The sequence below is a fragment of the Mirounga leonina genome, unplaced genomic scaffold, assembly GCF_011800145.1.
Source record: "Mirounga leonina isolate KUSES-001 unplaced genomic scaffold, KU_Mleo_1.0 Mir_53, whole genome shotgun sequence".
Taxonomy (NCBI): domain Eukaryota; kingdom Metazoa; phylum Chordata; class Mammalia; order Carnivora; family Phocidae; genus Mirounga; species Mirounga leonina.
This window is the reverse complement of record NW_023270807.1, coordinates 87,502,569-87,529,020: the sequence shown is the minus strand read 5'-3', so window position 1 is coordinate 87,529,020 and position 26,452 is coordinate 87,502,569. Positions and strand designations below refer to the sequence as shown.

Sequence of the window (26,452 nt, the reverse complement as noted above, 5' to 3'; positions counted from 1 at the left end):
GGGATCGAGTCCCGCATCGGGCTCCCTGCTCGGCGAGGGGTCTGCTTCTCCCTCTGACCCTCCCCCCTCTCATGCTCTCTCTCTCTCTATCTCATTCTCTCTCTCAAATAAATAAATAAAATCTTTAAAAAAAAAAAAAAGACTTACAGATATTAAATTATATTTTAAGGATTGAACACACAGAATTGAATATTTTGGCTTTGTGTATATAATAAATATGTAACATAATTATATTAGAAACATAGCTATTCTCAGATTGAATATCTAGAGCATGTCACAAAGGATATGATTTGGACAGACTTCAGTTTCCTGTTAAGAGTTTACTGAAGATATCTGTCAAAAACTAAAAATTGTGTGCAGTTTTTGGTAGTAAATAACTACTATAGGATTTTGAGTAATTATTGGTTAGCACAATTAAATTATTTAAAAGTTAAAGACACACTAACATTATATATTCATTGGATCAGTGAATTTCATTTTGATTAATATTTGGGAGTAATAGCACAGATCAGTGGAGACTGAAGAGACCTTCCCAAAATGTGTGAGGCTTAAACTGAAGCACAGAAAGACTAAATTATCCTCACTTTTGGTAGCGGGGCTAAAATCAGGAGCCATGTTGCCTGATTGATACAATCCACACCATAGAGTTATTCACTTTTCCCTGCTTGCTTTGTACTTTTTCAGAAGCATTAATTTACCAATCTCAAATGTTAGGGATCCCTTTCCCTCCTTCTCAGTGTTCTACCTACTCACTCATGTTTACATACCCTTGATGAGTAGGTCACCACCTATTTCCATAACTAACACAGGAAAGCCTACTGATTTGTGGTTTTGTATATTCACTGTGCTTTACCTCTGTGGTCTGTATAGACATCCAAACTTTGTAGACTCAGGGCCCTCAGCCTTTGATGTTTCTGAGTTTGGGAGAATTTTTTCATATAATATATGAAACATATTGTTCAAAGAATGTTCTCTTTCCACAGTCTGAAATATGTACCCAGTAAATAGAGGGCTTCCCATAGCATCCTGAACAAGTCCACTGTAAAATAAATATTAACATTTTACTGGGCTAGATGAGGAAAAGTCCCTTTAAGATTCACATTTACTAAAAATTTATTTTTAGATGAATATTTAGAAAAATATTTAGAATGTGGAATGACTGTACCACTGGAGAATCTTTTTTGCCACAAGATGTTTTTAACTCTCATTTTCTGTATTTGTGTATTCCGGCATTCAACAGGCCTTTATTGAATGTGAACTGTATGACACATGCAACTAAAATGCTTGATAGAGGATTGCACAGGAATGCTGATGAATCACAGTGGGGTCAAGAGAAGAATATCATAAATGCTTTCCTAGAGGACACAGTGTTTGACCTGAGCTTTAAAGGATGTCTAGGAAATAATTAAGCTTGGAAGGAGGTGTCAGAGAGGGAGAGGGCTTAGGTACACTCTGATTAGAGGAAAGAACAGCTGGAGGAATGGCTAGGGTGAATGACAAGGGATGGTTATTAGTGAGCTGGGTAGTAGCTACGCCCTGAAGGGCTTTGTGTGCCATTTTTAGTTAAGCAGTTTGAGTTAAACACTCAAGGAGGGTGATTTTTATCCTGAAGATTATGCCGTAGAATGACAGGATAACAATTTTTCCTTAGAAGAGCTATTCTGTCTGGCAGTGTGGGATATCATTGGAAAGCCCATGGAGCAAGTCAGCAGGTTTGGTTAGGAAGCTATTCCAATAATCCAAATGAGGAGAAAGGGTCCGAGCTAAAGAGTGGGATAGAGAGGAGGGGCAGGTTTTTTTATACATATATATACACATATATGTATATATAGGTATGTATGTATACACATAACACACATATATGTCTGTATATAGTTTTTAATAAATTTTTTAAATTTTTTATTTATTTGAGAGAGTACATGACAGAGAGTGAGCGAGGTGAGGAGCAGAGGGAGAAGCAGACTCCCCGCTGAGCAGGGAGCCCGATGCAGGGCTCGATCCCAGAGTCCTGGGATCATGACCTGAGCCGAAGGCAGACACTCAATGACTGAGCCACCCAGGTGCCCCAGTTTTTAATAAAAATATTTTTAAGGTATGATTATTTTCACCTCAGGTTGTATGAAACAAGCCATTAAGTTTTCTTAAGCAGATCTCACTGTTAGAATGTCTAACCTTTGTCATATAAGTATTTAATCATAATGCTTACTGTATTTTATTCCTTTAAAACTTCAGTTCTACATGTATTTAAAGGCTGTTGAAAAAATACACAAATATAGGATATTTTAAACATCAGAGTCAAAATAAACTAATATATATATATCTCTCTCTCAAACATACATAGTATGCCAGGTATGACTTAAAGTGTTTTTTCCTATATTGGTAAACTAATCAATTCTCCCATCAACCTATGAGATATGTATTGTTTCCCCTGTGCTGGAATGAGGAAATGGAGGCACAGAATGGATAAATAACTTGCCCAAGGTCACATAGCTAACAATTACCAGAGCCGGTCTTCCAAAATATACAGAATGGCTCCAGAGTCAGGATATATTATACTAGTTAAATTGTCCTTTGAAATGCATTTTTTTCATGGTAAAGAGACAAAAACTAATAATAGAGAATTAAAATAACTCACACTTCTGATTTGGGACAGGAATTTTCCCTGAAAAAATTTTTTTTAAAGATTGTATTTATTTGAGAGCAAGAGAGAGCACAAGCAGGGTGAGGGGCAGAGGGAGAAGCAGACTCCCCACTAAACAGGGAGCCCGACTCGGGGCTTGATCCCGGAACAGAACTCCAGGATCATGACCTGAGCCTAAGGCAGATAATCAACCGACTGAGCAACCCAGGCACCCCTGCCCTGAAAATTATGCTTTCTCAATAAACAGAGATTTTTTGAGTGAAGCTATCAATATGTAAAATATAGATATATGTTATAGTAGCTATTTAGTCATTTGTGCATTAATTTTGGAGCCTTCTCTTATTTTTAGGAAGATACTCCAATAAATCCAGAGTTGGGAGAAGTGTTTGGTTTTCACTGACTGTTTTTAAATAATGCTGAGAAACTTTTTTCAGTGAAAACCTAAACCCTGTTTACTCTGCTTACATGGAAGATTTAGCAATATTCAAAACCATTGAATATTTGCTTGCCTGCTACACAATCATTAAATGTCTTAATAAGGATCTATAGTCCTTTCCCCCAAGTGTATTTTGAAATTTTTAAAACCACAAAGTTGAAAAAAAAAGATGAAACTCCTAAATTTGTACCATTTGCTTCTTCCCCTCAAAAACTTCATTCATATATCTGCTAAGAATAAGGATATTCTCTTTATAATCATAGTACTATTATCACATCTAGAAAAATTAACAATGATTCTGTAATATCTAAAAACCAGTTTATATTCAGATTTTCCTAATTGTGTCTAAAATATCTTAAGCAGTTTTTTGTTTGCATGCTTATTTTGTCCAGCATCCAGTCCAGATTCACACTTACATTGGTTGTTACGTCATTTTAGTCTCATTTAATCTCTGCTAATCTAGACTCCTTTGTTGTTTTTCATGACACTGACTTTTTTAAAGAGTCTGGCTGAGCCAGTTCTATAGACTATCCAGTGTTTTTTATCTATTTCACTGTGATTAGATTCAGGTTAAACTTTTTTTTTTGGCAAGAATGCTGTAAGTAATACGTACTTTTTTACATCACATCAGGTGGCGTGTAATGTCAGGTTGTCCCACTACTTATGTTGCTAAATGTAATCCTTGATTAGCACAGTGAACACAAGATCCTGTTGTAAAGATAAACTTTTCCCTTTGTAATTGCTGGGTATTCTGTGGGTCATTACTTTGAGACCGTGTGAATAGCCTGTTCCCCAACAACCTTACTTAATGGTTTCAGCAGCCATTAATGATCCTTGCCTAAATGAACTGTTAACAATGGTTAGGGGATTCGACATGGTGGGTTTTTGGTTTGTTTTTTTTTTAAGATTTTATTTATTCATTTGAGAGAGAGAGAGCACAAGCAGGGGGAGAGGCAGAGGGAGAGAGAGAAGCAGACTACCCACTGAACTGGGAGCCTGACATGGGGCTTGATCCCAGGACCCTGGAGATCATGACCTGACCTGGAGATTATGACCTGAGCCAGACGCTTAACCATCTGAGCCACCCAGGCGCCCCTGCATGGTGGGTTTCTAATGTTATCATTGCTTCTACATCTGTTGGCTGGTGTTTGGTCAAGAAGAGAACTTCTTTTTTTTCTTGCCTATCTCTTTGAGTATTGTGGATTTTTTTTTCATTTAACTTACTATACTTCTTTACTCTCATTTTCTTTGTGTTGCTGAAGTTGTCCACTAATCTGGCAAAGGAGAGCCGCTTCCTGTCTATTCCTGTATCCTTTGATATGAACCATTTAGTTTAGAGTACTTCATGCTTGCAGTATCCTCAGTGCATCGTGTAATTTCCCTGCCCTAACACTGGAATCAGTCATTTCTCCAAGAAGCCCTGGTACTATTTAGTGGAAAGTGGAATTTAGAAACTAAAATTGGGGGCTAAGTATACTCATTACTATTGGGATATCATTGCATCTTAGACCTTTATCACTGGACATATTTAGGAAATCATCAAGTTTTAAAAAATCAGTGAATTCATACTATGATTTCCAATTTAAATTTTAAATTACCCTTATTGTATGTTTGTATGTTTTTTCTTTATATATTAGGGAAACTTATCTGTCAATAATTTGCAGATATTTTCTCCAAGTTGAACATTTGGCTTTCGACTTCACAGCACAATATTTTTAGAAAAGCTTTCGTTATACCTGGGTTTGTAAACAGATTACTTTGTTTTCTTCTAAGATTGGTATAGCTTCATTTTTAGCGTTTAAATCTGACCCATTAAGAATTTATTTTCCTTGTTTATGGTGTGAGATACGGATCCAGTTTCTTTTTTTTTTCTTTAAGATTTTATTTATTTGAGAGAGAGCATGAGCGGGGTGGGGGGAGCAGAGAAGGAGAAGCAGACTTCCCACTGAGTAGGGAGCCCAATACGGGGCTTGATTCCAGGACCTTGAGATCATGACCTGACCTGATGCTTAACTGACGGAGCCATTCAGGTGCTCCAGGATCCAATTTGTTTTTCAAAACGGCCATTCCTTCCCAACACCATGTATTAGAAAGTATCTCTTCCTCTTCCCATGTAATTTCCATATGTAACTGGATCTTTTTCTGAACATTTTAATGTATTCTGTTGGCCTACATGTCTGTTCCTGTGTCATTACCACATTGTTTTAATTGTAGAGGCTTTTTATAATATAAGTTGATATTTAGTAATGTTTATTTCCAATCATTGCTCTTTTTATTCCCCAGAATTTTACTAGGTATTCTTGCATATACTTCTATATGAATTTTAGAATAAGCTTGTGCTGGGGAAAAAACTTTTTATCAGAATCAAACCAAATTCATATATTATCTTGGAGGGAATTGGCCTGTAAGTTACATTGTCTTGTTGCAGAATAAGGGATGTCTTTCTATTTGTTCTGTTGTTTGTTCAATTTGTTGTTGTTCAAACAATAGAAATTGTTTCTATTTGTCTTGAACAAATGTCTTTTTTGTCTTCTATGTCCTTCAGAAGTATTTTAACATTCATATTGATTCTTGTATTTATTCAAGAGTATTCTTTTATATTGCTCTTAAAAATGGGGTATTCTTTTTCATATATTGTCTAACTAGTTCTTTGAATATGTAAAGGATATTGATTTTTGTGTATTAAACCTTATACTATGATAACTTTCTGATGTATTAGTTCTGTTATTGTGTTATTTTTAGCAGTGATTCTTCTGTATTTTCTAGGTATAAAATTATATTATCTGAAAAACAGTTTTACTTCTTTTCTAGTCGTTAAGAATGCTTGCAAGCTTTGCACAGACAACTTTATATTAAATTTGTCAGGAAAGAACCCTGCCTCCTAAAACTGTATTCTACTGGAATATAATAAATTTTATTTCATTTTTTTCCTAGCCAGAAGTAATCAAAGCATAATTCTCTCTGTCTTATATAGAGATTAATGGTGATCTCCAAAACTCAAATAGGATGCATAGTTATAGTGTAGCCTGAAGCAGATGACTCCTAAAAGAGATGTCATGAAAGAGAGAATCAGGGTTCTCTTGTCCCTAGCACAGTGCCTTGTGCTTAGTGGGTAGCCCATAAACTTTTGGTGATGATACATAACGTTGCTGGATATATGTTCTGGCTTTAGAATTTGGCATATATTCCTGCTTTTTTTTGCTTTTGCAATAAATCTGATCATCTTTGTTCTTTTTTTCCTTTGATCATGGTCTTGAGTTAAGTTTGGTAGAGTTTAGGGAAACTAAAAAATATATAATTCTCCTGTGTAGGTCAGTCAAGTACAATGGGGTAAAATGTCATGTTCTAGTTTTCTGCAAAATAAAATACCTAACCATCTCCCAAAAAGCATAAAATTTTTTCCATTATCTTCTCTAGAGTGTGTAGTATCTGAAAAATTAGGGAACTTTTCAAGTAACATATTTCAGTTTTACAGTAAGTTTAGACACATTACCAAAGGAAGTAGTAAATTAACAGTTTTGAAAATAGTCATAGAAGATTAACTCAAACATTCTGATCACTAATGCACACAGTTAAAAATGCATTGTAGCACATGAACTCAGCAGATGGCATAGATTCCATTTATTCAATTCAAGAGTTGATGGCCTCCTGGGTTTTAGGCATTTGGACTAGGCACTATAGATGGAAAGATGAATAAAATCAGGGCCTTACTACAGGGCCAAACACACAAATGGGTCTGGAGTGTTTATGACTTAGATGCGTACGTTTCAGTCATGGTATTGCTGCTCATTGGTTGTGGGACTTTGGGAATATTACACATCTTCTGATTTGCTTTCTGGAAGCCACTACCGTTTCCTTCCTTTAAAATGGAGTTACCTTTGTGGTTTGTTCATTAACTCTCTTAAAATCCTTAATAGTTGTTGAGTTTTGTTTGTTTTGTGATGTTTTACTTTAAAAGATATTCTGATTCTTCCTCTGTCATCAGTGGCACTACCAGTTCTAGAAGGTTATTTGGTCATGCTCAGTTTACTGAAACTCCTTATGTGAGTTGCTGGCTTTCTGTTCATGCTCAATGGTTTGTGGTCCCAACTATACTGATAGAGGTCTGAGCTGTGGCAAAACACAAAAACACCTCTCTGCCGAGGCACAGGGTAAGCTTCTCCTCTCAAGTCTTATCAGTTGCAAGTTACAGTCATCTCCCAGTGACTGGGCCTGGGACTAGGTACCTCTAGCTATGTAGGTCCCTTTGCATGTAGGCCCCTTATAGGTCCATTGTGGTGCATAGGGTCTGCCAGACCCTCATTATACCACAGACATTAAAATGACAGAGATAGCCAGTTACCCAGAGCATTTATAGCTTCTGCAGGTTGAGAGCCCTCAGTGAACTCTGAAAAACCCATTTTTTTCCTACCCCTTTAGAAGAGACCTGCTTTCCCTGCACAGGTCCATGCTCAGCACCAGGGAGAACAGAGCCCCCCCACACTCAAATCCTGCCACCCACTCCCATTCATGACACACTGATACTGAGATTCCAGAGAAAAACTTTTGTGTTCTGATATATTCTCCAGGGTTTGCCATCCCACTTGCCTTAGTCCTTGTAGGCCTCTAGAAGAAACTAAACTGAACTGCATGATTTCAGATTTTAAAATCATTAAACAAAGTGAAAAAGAAGATGCTCACTTAGAAGATTAAGTGGAATGGTTATCATAAAGATAAAAGTTATGAAAGTAAAATAAAATGAACTGCAAAATTTAAAGAAATAATAGGATAAAATTCACCAGAGCAGATGATAAGACTCTGCAGATTAAAGGGTTTTTCAAATCTCAGGAAAGATTAATTATAGCCAAGACACAGTTAGATATACCTTGGTGAAATTCCTGATTTCCCAGATACAGGGAAAATCTCACAAGCCTGTACAGAAGAACAGGTTCTTTACCTAGAAAGAGAGTTGAATGGGTATTGGACTCCTCATCTAAAACTCTAAAAGCGGGGTTCAGTCATTAAGCATCTGCCTTCGGCTCGGGTCATGATCCCAGGGTCCTGGGATCGAGCCCCGCATCGGGCTCCCTGCTCGGCGGGAAGCCTGCTTCTCCCTCTCCCCCTGCTTGTGTTCCCTCTCTTGCTGTGTCTCTCTCTGTCAAATAAATAGAATCTTTAAAAAATAAAAAATAAATAAAACTCTAAAAGCTGGCTGATAGTGGAATAACCTGTCCAGACAACCAAGATAAAGGATTTCTTATCCAAAAATCCATTATTCAAACAAAGCATCATACATCTGCTAACAATGGAAGGCATATTTGAATATACAAGGATTTAGAGAGTACTCTAATCAAAAGACAACTGTATCCTCAAGATACATGGAAAAACATTAAATTTCTCTTTTAGGCATAAAAGAAACTTTAAGTTTTTTTCTTATAGTATTTTTTTTGTTTTATAGATTCATACTAAGCACTTGTACAAATTCCTATGCACTTTTATCCATTTAAATTTAACTATAATTTTTTTTATTATGTTATGTTTATCACCATACATTAAATCATTAGTTTTTGATGTAGTGTTCCATGATTCATTGTTTGCATATAACACCCAGTGCTCCATGCAGAACGTGCCCTCTTTAATACCCATCACCAGGCTAACCCATCCTCCCACACCCCTCCCCCCTAGAACCCTCAGTTTGTTTTTCAGGGTCCATAGTCTCTCATGGTTCGTCACCCCCTCTGATTCCCCCCTTTAATCTTCCCCTCCTGCTATCTTCTTCTTTTTTTTTTTTTTAACATATAATGTATTATTTGCTTCAGAGGTACAGATCTGTGATTTAACACTCTTGCACACTTCACAGTACTCACCATAGTACATACCCTCCCCAATGTCTATCACCCAGCCACCCTGTCCCTCTCAAACCCCACCACTCCAGCAACCCTCAGTTTGTTTCCTGAGGTTAAGAATTCCTCATATCAGTGAGGTCATATGATACATGTCTTTCTCTGATTGACTTATTTCGCTCAGCATAATACCCTCCAGTTCCACCCACGTCATTGCAAATGGCAAGATTTAATTCTTTTTGATGGCTGCATAATATTCCATTGTATATATATACCACATCTTCTTTATCCATTCATCTGTCAATGGACATCTTGACTCTTTCCACAGTTTGGCTATTGTGGTCATTGCTGCTATAAACATCGAGGTGCATGTACCCCTTCGGATCCCTACTTTTGTATCTTTGGGGTAAATACCCAGTAGTGCAATTGCTGGATCATATGGTAGCTCTATTTTCAACTTTTTGAAGAACCTCCATACTGTTTTCTAGAGTGGCTGCACCAGCTTGCATTCCCACCAACAGTGTAGGAGGGTTCGCCTTTCTCCGCATCCCCGCCAACGTCTGTCGTTTCCTGACTTGTTAATTTTAGCCATTCTGACTGGTGTGAGGTGGTATCTCATTGAGGTTTTGATTTGGATTTCCCTGATGCAGAGGGTTATTGAGTACTTTTTCATGTGTCTGTTGGCCATTTGGATGTCTTCTCTGGAAAAATGTCTGTTCATGTCTTCTGCCCATTTCTTGATTGGATCATTTGTTCTTTGGGTGTTGAGTTTGATCAGTTCTTTAGATTTTGGATACTAGTCCTTTATCTGATATGTCATTTGCAAATATCTTCTCCCATTCTGTCCGTTGTGTTTTGGTTTTGTTGACTGTTTCTTTTGTTGTGCAAAAGCTTTTTATCTTGATGAAGTCCCAATAGTTCATTTTTGCCCTTGCTTCCCTTGCCTTTGGCGATGTTTCTAGGAAGAAGTTGGCTGAGGTCGAAGAGGTTGCTGCCTGTGTTCTCCCTTAGGATGTTGATGGACTCCTGTCTCACATTTAGGTCTTTCAACCATTTTGAGTCTATTTTTGTATGTGGTGTAAGGAAATGGTCCAGTTTCATTCTTCTGCATGTGGCTGTCCAATTTTCCCAACACCATTTGTTGAAGAGACTGTCTTTTTTCCATTAGACATACTTTCCTGCTTTGTTGAAGATTAGTTGACCATAGAGTTGAGGGTCCATATCTGGGCTCTCTATTCTGTTCCATTGATCTATGTGTCTGTTTTTATGCCAGTACCATACTGTCTTGATGATGGCAGCTTTGTAATAGAGCTGGTAGTCTGGAATTATGATGCCGCCAGCTGTGCTTTTCTTTTTCAACATTCCTCTAGCTATTCGAGGTCTTTTCTGGTTCCATGCAAATTTTAGGATTATTTGTTCCATTTCTTTGAAAAAAGTGGATGATATTTTGATGGGGATTGCATTGAATGTGTAGATTGCTCTAGGTAGCATTGACATCTTCACAATATTTGTTCTTCCAGTCCATGAGCATGGAACGTTTTTTCATTTCTTTGTGTCTTCTTCAATTTCTTTCATGAGTATTTTATAGTTTTCTGAGTACAGATTCTTTGCCTCTTTGGTTAGATTCATTCCTAGGTACCTATGGTTTTGGGTGCAATTGTAAATGGGATCGACTCCTTAATTTCCCTTTCTTCTGTCTTGTTGGTGGTGTATAGAAATGCCACCAATTTCTGTGCATTGATTGTATATCCTGCCACTTTACTGAATTCCTGTATGAGTCCTAGCAGTTTTCAGGTGGAGTCTTTTGGGTTTTCCACATAAAGTATCATATCATCTGCAAAGAGTGAGAGTTTGACTTCTTTGCTGATCCAGATGCCTTTGATTTCTTTTTGTTGTCTGATTGCTGTGGCTAGGACTTCTAATACTATGTTGAATAGCAGTGGTGATAGTGGACATCCCTGCCGTGTTCCTGACCTTAGGGGGAAAGCTCTCATTGTTTCCCCATTGAGAATGATATTTGCTGTGGGTTTTTCATAGATGGCTTTTATGATATTGAGGTATGTATCCTCTATGCCTATACTCTGAAGAGTTTTGATCAAGAAAGGATGCTGTACTTTGTCAGATGTTTTTTCTGCATCTATTGAGAGGATCATATGGTTCTTGTTCTTTCTTTTATTGTATTGTATCACATTGATTGATTTGCGGATGTTGAACCAACCTTGCAGCCCAGGGATAAATCCCACTTGGTCGTGGTGAATAATCCTTTGAATGTACTATTGGATCCTATTGGCTAGTATTTTAGTGAGAATTTTTGCATCCGTGTTCATCAAGGATATTGGTCTGTAATTCTTTTTGATGGAGTCTTTGTCTGGTTTGGGGATCAAGGTAATGGTGGCCTCATAAAACGAGTTTGGAAGTTTTCCTTCCATTTCTATTTTTTGGAACATTTTCAGAAAAATAGGTATTAATTCTTCTTTAAATGTTTGGTAGAATTCCCCTGGGAAGCCATCTGGCCCTGGGCTTTTGTTTGTTGGGAGATTTCTGATGACTGCTTTAATTTCTTTAGTGATTATGGGTCTGTTCAGGTTTTCTGTTTCTTCCTGGTTCAGTTTTGGTAGTTGATAGATCTCTAGGAATGCCTCCATTTCTTCCAGGTTATCTAATTTGCTGGCATAGAGTTGCTCAATATATGTTCTTATAATTGTTTGTATTTCTTTGGTGTTGGTTGTGATCTCTCCTCTTTCATGATTTTGTTATTTTGGGTCATTTCTCTTTTCTTTTTGATAAGTCTGGCCAGGGGTTTATCAGTCTTATTAATTCTTTCAAAGAACCAGCTCCTAGTTTTGTTGATCTGTTCTACTGTTCTTTTGGTTTCTATTTCATTGATTTCTGCTCTGATCTTTTTATTTCTCTTCCCCTGCTGGGTTTAGACTTTATTTGCTGTTCTTTCTCCAGCTCCTTTAGGTGTAGGGTTAGGTTGTGTATTTGAGACCTGTCTTGTTTCTTGAGAAAGGCTTGTATTGCTATGTACTTTCCTCTTAGGACTGCCTTTGCTGTATCCCAAAGATTTTGAACAGTTATGTTTTCGTTTTCATTTGTTTCCATGAATTTTTTTAATTCTTCTTTAATTTCCTATTTGACCCGTTCATTCTTTAGTAGGATGCTCTTTAGCCTCCATGTATTTGAGTTCTTTCCAACTTTCCTCTTATGATTGAGTTCTAGTTTCAAAGCATTGTGGTCTGAAAATATGCAGGGAATGATCCCAATCTTCTGGTATCAGTTGAGACCTAGATCACCTAGGATGTGATCTATTCTGGAGAATGTTCCATGGGCACTAGAGAAGAATGTGTACTCTGCTGCTTTGGGATGGAATGTTCTGAATAGATCTGTGAAGTCCATTTGGTCCAACATGTCATTTAAAATCTTTATTTCCTTGTTGATCTTTTGCTTAGATGATCTGTCCATTTCAGTGAGGGGGTTGTTAAAGTCCCCCACTATCATTGTATTGTTGTCGATGTGTTTCTTTGCTTTTATTATTAATTGGCTTATATAATTGGCTGCTCCCATGTTAGGGGCATAGATATTTACAATTATTAGATCTTCTTGTTGGATAGATGCTTTAAATATGATATAGTGTCCTTCCTCATCTCTTATTACATTCTTTGGTTTAAAATCTAATTTGTCTGATATAAGGATTGCCACCCCAGCTTTCTCTGGTATCCATTAGCATGGTAAATGGTTTTCCATCCCTTCACTTTCAATCTGGAGGTGTCCCTGGGTCTAAAATGAATCTCTTGCAGACAGCATATTGATGGGTTTTGTTTTTTTATCCAGTCTGATACCCTGTGTCTTTTGACTGGGGCATTTAGCCCATTTACATTCAGGGTAACTATTGAAAGATAATGAATTTAGTGCCATTGTATCGCCCGTAAGGTGACTGTTACTGTATATTGTCTGTGTTCCTTTCTGGTCTGTGTTGTTTTAGGCTCTCTCTTTGCTTAGAGGACCCCTTTCAATATTTCTTGTAGGGCTGGTTTTGTGTTTGCAAATTCCTTTAGTTTTTGTTTGTCCTGGAAGCTTTTTACCTCTCCTTCTCTTTTCAATGACAGCCTAGCTGGATATAGTATTCTTGGCTGCATATTTTTCTCATTTAGTGCTCTGAATATATCATGCCAGTCCTTTCGGGCCTGCCAGGTCTCTGTGGATAGGTCTTTTGCCAATCTAATGTTTCTACCATTGTAGGTTACATATCTCTTCTCCTGAGCTGCTTTCAGGATTTTCTTTGTCTCTGAGACTCGTAAGTTTTACTCTTACATATCAGGGTGTTGACCTATTTTTATTGGTTTTGAGGGGGGTTCTCTGTGCCTCTTGGATTTTGATGCCTGTTTCCTTCCCCAAATTAGGGTAGTTCTCTGCTATAATTTGCTCCAATATACCTTCTGCCCCTCTCTCTCTTTCTTCTTCTTCTGGGATCCCAGTTATTCTAATATCATTTCGTCTTATGTTATCACTTATCTCCCGAGTTCTGCCCTTGTGAACCAGTAGTTTATCTCTCTTTTTCTCAGCTTCTTTATTTTCCATCATTTGGTCTTCTATATCACAAATTCTCTCTTCTGCCTCATTTATCCTAGAAGTTAGGGCCTCCATTTTTTATTGCACCTCATTAATAGCCTTTTTGATTTCGACTTAGTTAGATTTTAGTTCTTTTATTTCTCCAGAAAGGGTTTCTCTAATAACTTCCACGCTTTTTTCAAGCCCAGCTAGTATCTTTAAAAATCATCATTTTGAACTCTAGTTCCAACATCGTACTAATGTCCGTATTGATTAGGTCCCTGGCAGTCGGTACTGCCTCTTGTTCTTTTTTTTGAGGTGATTTTTTCCATCTTGTCATTTTGTCCAGAGGAGAGTAGATGAATGAGAGAACAAAATGCTAACAGGGCAACAACGTCCCCAGAAAATATACTCTAAACAAATCAGAAAAGACCTGAAACCAGGGGAAAAGAAAGGGAAAGAAAGAAAAAAGAAAAAGATAAAAACAAACAAAAACAAAACAACACCAAAAAAACCAGAATATGATCAAATATGATCAGGCTGCTGCATAGATCAGTGCCACACACTAGACTTTGGGTGTATTTTGGTCTGTTAGAAGAAAGTGCCTCCCAAAATTTTAAAGAAAGAAAAACATATATGTACAAAAATAGGGGTTAATACGATGAAGGGATGGAATATGACTGTAAAGATGAAAATTATAAAAGATTTTATAAAAGGAATTGATAAGATAAGTTGTTTGAAAAAAGAAAGAAAAGGATTTTTGAAAAAAAAAGGGAGAGAATGTGATCAGGCAGGAGACTAGAACAAAGCCATACACTAGAGATTTAGGGTGTATTTTGATCTGTTAGAAGAAACTGTATCTCAAAATTTTAAAGAGAGAACAACTTATATATATATGCCAAAAATAAGGGTAACTATTATAAAGGGATAGAATATGACTCTAAAAATGAAAAATAAAAATGCTTTTTAAAGAAGGGATTGATAAGATGTTGGCTGAAAAAGGGAAAAAGAAAACTTAAAAAAAAAAAGTTAAAAAAAAATTAACTTTGAAGGACTAAAGAATTATGGTAAAAAAAGCCATGAATTCTATGTGCAGTAGTCCCCTAGCTCTGGAGTTCTGTTGTTCTCATTGATCGGTAAACTTGGTTTTGGCTGGCTGTTCTTGCTGATCTTCTGGGGGAGGGGCTTGTTGTCGTGGTTCCCAAATGTCTTTGCTGGGGCGGAATTGTCCCGCCCTTGCCGGGTCTGGGCTAAGTAATATGCTCGGGTTTGTTCTCGGAAGCTTTTGTTCCCTACAAGCTTTCTGTACAGCTTTGGAGGACGTGAGTGAAAATGGCGGCCTCCCAATCTCTGCCCCAGAGGAGCTGAGAACTCGGGGCCCCACTCCTCAGTGCACCCGCAGAGAAAAGCAGTCAATCACTCCCGTCCTCCCAGGCTCCAGTCACACTCTGTGTTTGGCCTGTGACCAAGCATTTCTATCTCTGGCACCCAACCCCGTGTGGAGTCTCCAAACCCAGCAGATCCCTGCGGTATGCTTCCGCACCACTCCTCATGGGAGAGGAAGGGGAGTCTCCCGGATCTGCCGCTTGTTGGGTCCCTGCTGGAGGAGCAGTGGCCCAACTGTGCCACAGATCACGGTTTATGGCAACCCCGAGCTGAGAGCCCGCTCCTCTGCTCCGTCTCTGCAGCCGGCATCCCCGCTCTGATACCTGGGAGCTCTGCCACATTCAGGCACCCCTGGTCTTTCTGTGACCCCGAGGGTCCTGAGACCACACTGTCCCACGAGGATTCCACCCCTCGCTTAGCCACTGGAGCAACATCCCTCAGCAGAGCCAACTTCTAAAAGTTCTGGTTTTGTGCTCTGCTGCTCTATCACTTGCCAGAAGTGGCCGACGGAGGCCCCCTCCCCTGCCGTCTATCCTCCCGAATATCGCCTCGGATTCACTTCTCTTCACGTCCTCTACCTTGCAGAAAGTGGTCGCTTTTCTGTTCAGAGAGTTATTGCTCTTCTTTTCTTTGATCTCCTGTTGAGTTTGTAGGTGTTCAGAATGGTTTGATCCCTATCCAGCTGAATTCCTGGGACCAGACAAAATCCAGCTCTCCTACTCCTCCGCCATCTTGCTCCACCCCCTAAATTTAACTATAATTTATGTAGAAAACTAGAGATGTAAAATCCTTCTATAAGCTTAATCTTGCGTGAAGCCAAGGACATATTGGTAAATATAGTATCTTGGTTAGAGGGATGTTTAGATAGTTTATTTGGATAAATAATTAATAATGTACTTATTACTGTTAGAATTAGGAAGATAACCAATAGCAGCATTGAAATATTGGTAGAAATTCAAGGGGAAAAAAAAGGTATGCACTGAAATTGACCAAAAACAAGATAAGAGATAAAACACAACAATATAACTAAATGGAAGTGGAGTTGTGCTTCCAGTTAGGAAGTACAAGGTTGGTGATGATCATCACTCCTAGTGCAACATCAAGAAGACCTCATATAAAACAAAAAGTCATCCAGTGACTCTTAAGTATAGGAAACAAACTGGAGGTTGCTTGGAAGGGAGGTGGGGGGAAAGGGGTAATTGGGTGAAGGGCATTAAGGAGGGCACATGATGTGATGAGCACTGGGTGATATATGCAACTGATGAATTATTGAACACTATATCTGAAACTAATATGTTGGCTAATTGAATTTAAATAAAAATTCTTCAGAGGGATGTGGACACAAAGAAGTGTACATGAATTAAATTTGAAAGAGGACCTACTCCATAAGGAAGTAGAGACCAGCAGTCACTTTAAAACCTGAGAATATTAAGACAATGACACAGGAGAACAGAGTAGCAAGCCTTTTATAGGCAGAATGACTTTGCTAAAACAGACAAATCAGCTGAATTTGTAAGGACTATGTGGGCTGGCATAATGGATTGGAATCCAAAAGACCCCAAATATGCATCAGTCTTCTCCACCCAGCACCTCCCCAATAAGCAGTGTCATAGGAAATGGGAAAGGCAGAGAGAAAGTGTTCCCTTATTCTCTAGAGGCTTAAATTCCAAATTTCCAGAGGAAGGAACTGATCTTATTCTTTGGATATTTAATAGATAGATATACTGAAATTAAAGCAACAGCTCAGCCCCAACCCAGGCCAACTCCAGATTTGAACACAAAGATCCACCCCTCACCAAAGCTTTCAGGAAGAAGAAAGAGTGAGCCCTTTCTTGAGAAGCATGTTTCTCTTTCATTCTCTACCAATTATATGTCTAACAGATCTAAGCTACAGTCAGAAATATGAAGTATATGAATGAGCACAATACGTGGCTCATAATCAAGAAAAAGAACAATCAGTAGAAGGAAACTACAGATAATCAAAATGTTGGAATTTGCAGACAACTTTAACCTTATACCTATGTTAAATAGCTTGAGCAAACATGGGTATGATGAAGTATTTCAGCAGAGAAATGGAAACCGTAAAAAAAGAAATAAATGGGAATTCTCTTCCTGAAGAGTGTAATAGATGAAATGAAAAATTCATTAAATGGGCCTAACTGCTGATAGTACACATGGAAAGAAAGGGTCAGTGAACTCAAAGATAGAACAATAAAAATTATCCAAATTGAAGTACAGGGTTGGGGAGGGAAATAACAGAACATCAAACTTGTGTGACTACATCAAATCATCTAAACAAGTGTAATTGGAATTCCAGAAGGAAAATAGAGAAGATAGGGTGAAGAAATAATGGGCCAAGAGTTTTCCACCTCTAATAAAAGACATTAATATAGGAGATATAAAAAGTTTAGCAAGTCCCAAGAAGGATATATATAAATGAAACCTCACCTGGGTACATTTTAATTAAACTGAAGAAAATGAAACTAAATTAAAAATCGTAAAAGCAGCCAAAGGAAAAAATGTGTCACATTCAGGGAATAACAGGAAGAATTGATGGCTCCATCCTCGTAAGAAATAATGGGATAAAATCGATGCAGTTCTGCAAGACAATGACTATGAACCTAGATTTCAATACCCAGCAAAAATATCCTTCATATATGAATGCCTGCTAAAGACTTTTCAGGAAAAAAAAAAAAGTCACCCACAGAGAGAATATACAAAAGGTTCCTCAGTCTAAATGGAAATATCTCTAAATAAATAAATAAAAAATGGAACTGATTTCAGGTGAAAACATGGATCTGCAGGAAGGAATGAAAACACTAGAAAGGATCAAGATATGTGTAAATATTAAAAGCTAACTTTTTCATTCTTAAAGACTACTAACTGTTTAAAACAAGTATTGTGACAGTATGTTGTGGGATTTATAACATGTAGAGGTAAAATATAACAGTAGCATAAAGGGTGGAAGGGTAAGTGGAATACTGTTTTGAGATGCTTATATTGTTGGTGAAGTAGAAAAATCTTAATTCGGGGTATACTGTAATAAGAGATGTGTGATACAATCTCTCACCACTAAAAAAATATAAAAATGTGTAGCTAACAATATAGTCATTGGGGATGTAACATGGAATAGCAAAAGTATTTGTTTCAAAAGAGAAAGGAAAAAAGAGGGAGGAAGGAAGGAAGAGAAATAGATGCAACAAAATAGTGAGATGGTAGACTTAAACATAGCCATATCAGTAATCACATTAAATATAAATAAACCTTAAAAAGCAGAGACTGTCAGACTGGACAATCTAGTGGTAGATATTTATTGACAGATTGATTTTTTATTTGGTGGATTGATTTACTCTACAGATGTAATATTCTTAAGTTCATTTGAGGTATTCTAATTTTAAAATATACCATGATGAGTTGAACCTTTTAACTGTATTACTGGACAATTAATATATTTAGTGAACAAAAATTTAATTTAGATAAACACAAACAATTGTATTTTCATTTTGTTTCCCAGAAAGTTAGCATATTAGCATTCTCCAGAGAAACAGAACCAGTAGGATGTTTATACAGATTTATTTTGAGGAATTGGTTTACATGATTGTGGAGGCAGGCCAGGTTACAAAACCTGCAAGGTTAGTGGGCAGGCTGGAGACCCAGGGAAGAGCAGTTCAAGTCCCAAAGCAGTCTGTTGGCAAAATTCCTTCTCTTTTAGGGGAAGTCAATCTTTTTCTTAAGGCTCCACCCCAGGATGAAGCCCTCTCACATTATGGAGAGCAGTCTACTTTACTTGAAGTCTCTTTATTTAAGTGTTCTTCTTATCCAAAAAATACTTTCACAGAAACATCTGGAATGTTTGACCAGATATCTGGGTACTGTGGCCTAGCCAAGCTGACACACAAAAATAACTAGCACAGCAATCTATTTATTATGAGCTTTCACTTATCATCATACCTTAATAAAAATGAAATAACATATAAATAGAGATTTTTTAAGGTAAAATTTACTTAAAATAGTTGTTTGGGGATGTTTTTTCTTCAGCTTATTTTTTCTGTATATTCTTTACCAAAAGATTGAACAAACATGTTTGATTGTATTTCCAAATGGTATTATTTCAATAGGCAATCTAAATTTAAAACTAAGATTTTATCTTTGGGTAAACCACTTTTCAAAATTTTAGTTTTTATCACCTTCTTATCCTGAAATTGAAACTGTAAAATACGTAGTTTTTTTCTTTGTAATTGTATAAGCTGATGGTATAGATTTTGGGGTTTTTTTTTTTTTTTTGGTTTTTTATTTTCAACATTTTGAAGTTACTTTCTAATTGGATGTGAATTTTAAAATTAGTAATCAATCTAGGTCAATTTTATAACAGATTACAATAGTGAGAACACACGTGTCAAATGTTGCTAATTCCTGAGTCTCGTGGTATGACCACTCTCATTTAAAAGCCAGTGTATGCCAGACTTCTCAGTGGATGCGGCCAAAGAGGGCTGTGGGAGTGTGGGCGCCAGGGAAGTGGGGATTTCACCATTTGTTCTGTAGACCTCTGTATTTCTAAACTCTCACAGTAAGGATCAGCATTATCTGAACATTTTCTAATATGTTCCCTCAGGGTTTTTAAAAGTTTTTTTTTCAAGGCCAGTGTTACTCTATGATTAAAATGTGTCTTTCCATAAAGATCACTTTAAAGATTTTATTATTCTTAAGACAAAACTGTTAATTTGCTCTGTCACATTTTTTTCAAAAAAGGACATCTCTGTTTTACTCTAGTCTTGAGGTCAGAAATTACAATTTATCCTTTATAATTTATCTTTTATCACTGATGCCAAGTATAGCCACTCAGTAAATATTACTTGATTGAATAGGTAGTATTTCTACTTCATTGGCTAATAATAGATGTAGAGAAAATTTTTTAAATGCAACAAAAACCATGTTTTTTTAAAATCATGTTTTATGGTACTTTGTTCATTTTTAATATACTCTTGCACAGATAAAAAGTGATTGTTTTGTGATGCTCTCACTTAATCCCTTATCATACTTGAAGAAAAATGAGTTTTAAATGCCTGTAAATGAGAGAGCTAGTGTTTGTTTCAACTAGAAATTGTGCTAATTGCTAATAGTACATTGCAGTTCTCACTTCTAACCAGACCTGCATGTGACAGCCTGTATCATTATTTGAACAAACTATTCTAATGTCCTAACTCACATATCAGTTTACTGATGGACAGAGACTGTAAAGTTAATGAGACCCACACCTGTGTTCATTTTTAACTTGAGCTAGACTTTGAACCAGTATCTCTACAGATGAGATGCAATGTTATATCCTTAAAAGCTGTTTGTTACAAAGAAATGCAGTAGAGGACATTGGGAACAAAAAGATAAATCCACACATGATAAAAGGATTTTTTGAAGTTTAGAAGTCAATATTATTTTAAAGGAGAGAATCAGGGCAACTTTTTTTTTTTTTTCCAGACACTCCATGGTGATTGAATAAATAGAAGATGGCATGGTAGGAAGTCAAATGATCAAAGAGAAATTCAAGTAGATTTATTTATTCTTTTTGAGAAAATAAGGAAGTGATTCCTTTTATAGCCTTTGTGATATTTCTTTATGAAAACTTGATGACCTCAAGTCAGAAATAAAACTTTAATGGAAGAAATGCAGCAGAGTGGAGATAATGGTATAATTTTTGAGCCAAGAGCAGGATATGGACAATCTTGCACTATTGCTAAACACTACTTGAATGGGAAAATTGGCTCAGCTCACTTTGAGTTGGGTCTCTTAGTTAGCTAAACTCTCCAACTGTTTCTGACCAAAGAATTCATGATACGACTTTAAAGGATCCTGCCATTCAAGTGAGGCTTTTTTTCTTGTAAGCTGTAGGAGTCACCTCTTACTGACTTAAATGTTTTCAAAATAAAATGGATAGTATAATAAGCAAATATTCACCATCTTTTCTTTTCATAGGGATTAACAGCATGGAAAGAAAACCTTGTAACCGTCGTGTAGATACAGCACCAACGGTAAGGCAGTCTATTTCTGCATTGTTAAAACGGATAAGCTACAAATTGATACTTGTTATAGTGACACAAAATGCCATTGTAGAAAAAGCTTGTAACCTCCCTTTTGCCAAAAGTTATATCCTTTTCAGAAAATTAACCGCATGTTTTCTTTTTTTTAAGATTTTATTTATTTGACAGAGAGCGAGAGAGTACATGCAGGGGAGCAGTAGAGGGAGAGGGAAGAGCAGGCTTCCCACTGAGCAGGGAGCCCGACGCAGGGCTCAATCCCAGGACCCTGAGATCACGACCTGAGCCGAAGGCAGACGCTTAACCATCTGAGCCACCCAGGCACCCTGTTTTCTTACTTACTGAGGAAAACACACTAATTTTTGCCAAGATATAGGACAATACTGTATCATTTTTACAGGTACTTATTTATATTAATGTTAATGATTTTAATTTAAAAATACTTCATACTTTGAATAAATTAATATAAATCTTTATGCAAATTGATTTACACTCTTTTTAAAAGGAGTGTTATTTTGTGCACTAGCATCATTATTTAGAGTGAATATTTTGTGAAAGAAAGCCATTGTGTGTCGTTTCTTTTATGGATGACTATGCTTTATTATTATAGAAGTGAAATCTTTTATCCCTCTTCTATTACTGCCAGACAACAAAAGACATTTAACAATTATGGTACCTGTTTACTATGTTAAAAATAATTATACAAGATAATGTAGAAGGAAAACAATCAAATTTCCCTTTTAATCTCTGAATATAATAGATTGAAATATGTACCAGTTGCCAATTCCCACTTGAAAGATTGATACGACGATATAGGCTAGCATATATTTTACTCTTCACCAAGCATAATCTTGTTTCTCTTATCCTTTCTGTACATTGTCTTTCAAATACTCCATAGAATTCATCATTTCCTGTTAGAAAGATTTGGTGATATATTTTAGGGAAATAAAGGCAATATTAAACTATATTTAAACCTTATTGATAATATTTTCCTCACTGGCAGATTGACTCCATTTTCTGTTTGTAATAGATTCACATGATTGAGTCAACATGTTTGATAATTTATTATGTGGGGCTCTGGAAAAGAGTAGTTTTGGAGGAATTAAACACCATTATAATCATGAAAAATACTTGGCTAGGGGTGCCTGAGTGGCTCAGTTGGTTAAGCAGCTGCCTTCAGCTCAGGTCATGATTCCAGGGTCCTGGGATCGAGCCCCACATTGAGCTCCCTGCTCAGCGGGAAGTCTTCTCCTCTCTGTCTGCCTGCAGCTCTGCCTGCTTGTACTCTCTCTCTCTCTGTCTGTCTCTCTCTCTCTCTGTCAAATAAATAAATCTTTAAAAAAAGAGAAAAGATAAATACTTGGCTATGGTGTGTATTGTAGTTATACTTCCATAAGTATGCTAAAATAGTAGATACAACATTATGTAAATTGTGTCCTTTAATATTAAAAATGAAGACTAGCAATTTTGGAAAATAATTTCTTTTCTCTCAGATGTAGGTCTTAAAAGTTGAGGTGCCTGGTGTGTGGTTTGAACTCTTTGCTCTTTGAGGAGAAATTCCATTTTTACTTCTTCTCCTGGTTGCAGGTCACTGGCTAGAATGGGGGTTTATGGCAAGGTTATACCTCAGGCTCTCCTACGTGCTTCTATATGGTTTTCTTCTTGTTTGCCTGAGGTGTAGTCAGCATTCAGCCAGCCTTTAGGTTTTTTAAGAGGAAATTGTTCCATAGGTAGCTGCAGACTCAGCGTGTCTGTGGGAGGAGGTAAGTTGAGGATCTTCCTATGTCACCATCTTGAACTGGAACCCCTTAATGTATTTGAAAAAGATACTCACTGGATTATTTTACAGACTTTTGAAATTCATTTTATTTCTATAGGCATTCCTGCAGCACCTGTGTTTATATTTCAGGTTTTGTTGGGGGTTTTTTGTACATTCTAGAACTCAGAAAGTTACAGCCTGGCAGAGGTGTATTTAAGTGGGCTCCACTCACAAGCTTGAGATCAAGACCTGAGCTGAAATCAAGAACCGACTTAACCGACTGAGCCACCCAGGCGCCCCCAGAGATTTTTTTTTTTTTAACCCCGTAGACAGATTGTAGGTTTCCATGTTAATTAAATGAGGAAAATAGTAGAACTGACTTCTCTTTGCAATCGTGAGAAATAATGGCATTAATGTTTACAGCAGTGCTCTAATGACCTCAGAATGATTCCAAAGAACCAGGAACAAAATCTAATACATAAGAGTTTAGGTATTATTGATCTTTTGTTTATGTTTTTTCAGTTAGATTGTTAAATGACAACTCCTAATATATTAATAACATTTCCAATCTGTAAAGTCCGTATGTTTTAATATACTTGGTTTATACAGGTATACCCCAAACACTCATTAGTTTTCCAGGTTCTTGCTTGAGCCAAGCTGCATTTTTGATACATTTTTCTGAATTCTTCTGTCTCTTTACTACAAACTAAAGATATTCTACTGCCCGTCACTCCTACATAGTCCCTCAGCTTGCTGACAGTTAACCTTGGCCCTTTCTCCATAACCGCTAAATAGAATTACAGGCCTCTTCATTACCCAATGTCTTCTGGTCCCCAGGACAGGAAAAGTCTGATTTTTCACAGAAATATAATGTTACCTAATTTCCATCCTCTGTATGTGTGTGCCCTTGTTTTCCTTAAAGGGTTTAAAAACAAATATTTAGAGATAAATGAAGAGGTCTGTCTAAAAATGTAACAAAGTAGGGTATTTATAAGTTCAAATGTGGTACTCTACTAGCCCAAAAAGGAAAGCTACTTCTGGAGCCTGAGAAAAGATAAGAAGGGAGTGGACCCAGGGTCAAGAATGGCTGAGGCCAGGTCTATTGAGTGACTTCCTCACCTGGCTCCTAACCATCAGTCTCCAGCTTACCTCTTTACATGTTACCATCCCCACATCCTTCTTGCTCCAAGTTCCGCCACGAATGGCTTGGGTCTAGGAGAGTGCTAGATGCTAATTACAGCTGTTCAGCAGGGGAAGTAAAGGAGACTCTCTCAAGCCTCCATAACAGGGAAAGCTGTGTTTCTTCAGATTCCAAGTAGGAATGAACTTCTCCATAAATATATGGTTACAGAGGATAGTTTGATCCTGTAGCACTATAATGTGATGCAGTGTTCTTTAAGTAAGTATAGGTTAGCCTGAGAACAAAACCACCTCTGTCTTTGTTCTGTGTCCTCTCCCACTCTCTTTGTAACTTACTTGTTTCCTTCTTTTTTTCATTTATTACATGAGGTTTAATTTTTTTGTTTGGTATTTTTTTCTTCTGACATAAATAATACCGTATGTTTTTTGAGATGCCTTCAATAGAAATACAACAGAATATCCCCACATGGTGTGACCTTCTCCATCAAACAGAATCAAACCTTCTTAATTGGCTATAATCACTACTCATTTTTTTTTCTTAATTTTGCTCATTTTTTTTTGTAGTTTTTAATTTTATTATATTATGTTAGTCACCATACATTAGTTTTTGTTGTAGTGATCCACGATCCATTGTTTTTGTATAATACCCAGTGCTCCATGCAGTACGTGCCCTCCTTAATACCCATCACCAGGCTAACCAATCCCCCCTCCCCCCTCCCCTCTAGAACCCTGTTTGTTTCTCAGGTCCATAGTCTCTCATGGTTCATCTCTCCCTCCAATTCCCCCCTCCCATTTTTCCCTTCCTTCTCCTAATGTCCTCCGTGTTATTCCTTATGTTCCACAAATAAGTGAAACCATATGATAATTGACTTTCTCTGCTTGACTTATTTCACTTAGCATAATCTCCTCCAGTCCCATCCATGTTGATGTAAAAGTTGGGTATTCATCTTTTCTGATGGCTGAGTATTATTCCATTGTATATATGGATCACATCTTCTTTATCCATCTGTTGAAGGGCATCTCAGCTCTTTCCACAGTTTGGCTATTGCGGACATTGCTGCTGTGAACATTGGGGTGCATATGGCCCTTCTTTTCACTACATCTGTGTCTTTGGGGTAAATACCCAGGAGTGCAATTGCTGGGTTATAGGGTAGCTCTATTTTTAAATTTTTGAGGCACCTCCACACTGTTTTCCAAAGTGGCTGTACCAACTTGCATTCCCACCAACAGTGTAAGAGGGTTCCCCTTTCTCCACAACCTCTCCAACATTTGTTGTTTCTTTCCCTGTCCATTTTGGCCATTCTAACTGGTGTAAGGTGGTATCTCAGTGTGGTTTTGATTTGGATTTCCCTGATGGCTAATGATGATGAACATTTTTTCATGTGTCTGTTAGCCATTTGTATGTCTTCTTCAGAGAAGTGTCTGTTCATGTCTTCTGCCCACTTTTTGTATTTGTTTTTTGGGTGTTGAGTTTGAGAAGTTCTTTATAGATCTTGGATACCAGCCCTTTATCTGTAGTGTCATTTGCAAATATCTTCTCCCATTCTGTGGGTTGCCTCTTTGTTTTGTTGACCGTTTCCTTTGCTGTGCAGAAGCTTTTTATCTTGATGAAGTCCCAAAAGTTCATTTTTGCTTTTGTTTCACTAGCTTTTGGAGATGTATCTTGAAAGAAGTTGCTGTGGCCGATGTCAAAGAGGTTACTGCCTATGTTCTCCTCTAGGATTTTGATGGATTCCTGTCTCACATTGAGGTCTTTCATCCACTTTGAGTTTATCTTTGTGAGTGGTGTTAGAGAATGGTCGAGTTTCATTCTTCTGCATGTGGCTGTCCAATTTTCCCAGCACCATTTATTGAAGAGACTGTCTTTTTTCCATTGCATGTTTTTTCCTGCTTTGTCAAAGATAATTTGACCATAGAGTTGAGGGTCCATATCTGCGTTCTCTCTTCTGTTCCATTGGTCTGTATGTCTGTTTTTCTGCCAGTACCATGCTGTCTTGGTGATCACTGCTTTGTAATATAGCTTGAAATCGGGCAACGTGATGCCCCCAGCTTTGTTTTTCTTTTTCAACATCTCCTTGGCGATTCGGGATCTTTTCTGATTCCATACAAATTTAGGATTGTTTGTTCCAGCACTTTGAAAAATGTCATTGGAATTTTGATCGGGATGGCATTGAAGGTATAGATTGCTCTGGGTAGCATAGACATTTTAACAATGTTTATTCTTCCGATCCATGAGCATGGAATATTGTTCCATCTTTTTGTGTCTTCTTCAATTTCTTTCATGAGTGTTTTGTAGTTCCTAGAGTATAGATCCTTTACCTCTTTGGTTAGGCTTTTTCCGAGGTATCTTACGGTTTTTGGTGCTATTGTAAATGGAATTGTTTCTTTAATTTCTCTTTCTAGTGTTGCATTGTTAGTGTATAAGAAAGCAACTGATTTCTGTGCATTGATTTTGTATCCTGCCACATTACTGAATTGCTGGATGAGTTCTAGTAATTTGGGGGTGGAGTCTTCTGGGTTTTCCACATAAAGTATCATGTCGTCTGCGAAAAGAGAGAGTTTGACTTCTTCTTTGCCAATTTGGAATACCTTTTATTTCTTTTTGTTGTCTGATCGCTGTTGCTAGGACTTCTAGTACTATGTTGAACAACAGTGGTGAGAGTGGGCACCCGTGACGTGTTCCTGATC

General features: G+C 37.3%; 1 protein-coding gene across 12 annotated transcripts in view; it reads left to right on the top strand.

Moving 5' to 3' along the window:
* Positions 1-26,452, top strand: part of AHI1 (Abelson helper integration site 1) — a 227,252-nt gene that overhangs the window by 118,502 nt on the left and 82,298 nt on the right. For 11 of the 12 annotated variants that reach the window (XR_004676571.1, XR_004676570.1, XR_004676572.1 and 8 more), the window contains one exon: positions 20,804-20,859. Coding sequence is in view for 8 of the 12 variants with exons in the window: in XM_034990728.1 (XP_034846619.1) it covers positions 20,804-20,859 (56 nt within the window). In the remaining 4 variants the exon portion in view is untranslated. Of the gene's footprint in view, positions 1-20,803; positions 20,860-21,018; positions 21,043-26,452 lie in introns of those variants that run through there. The other variant, XM_034990732.1, reaches the window with a different exon arrangement.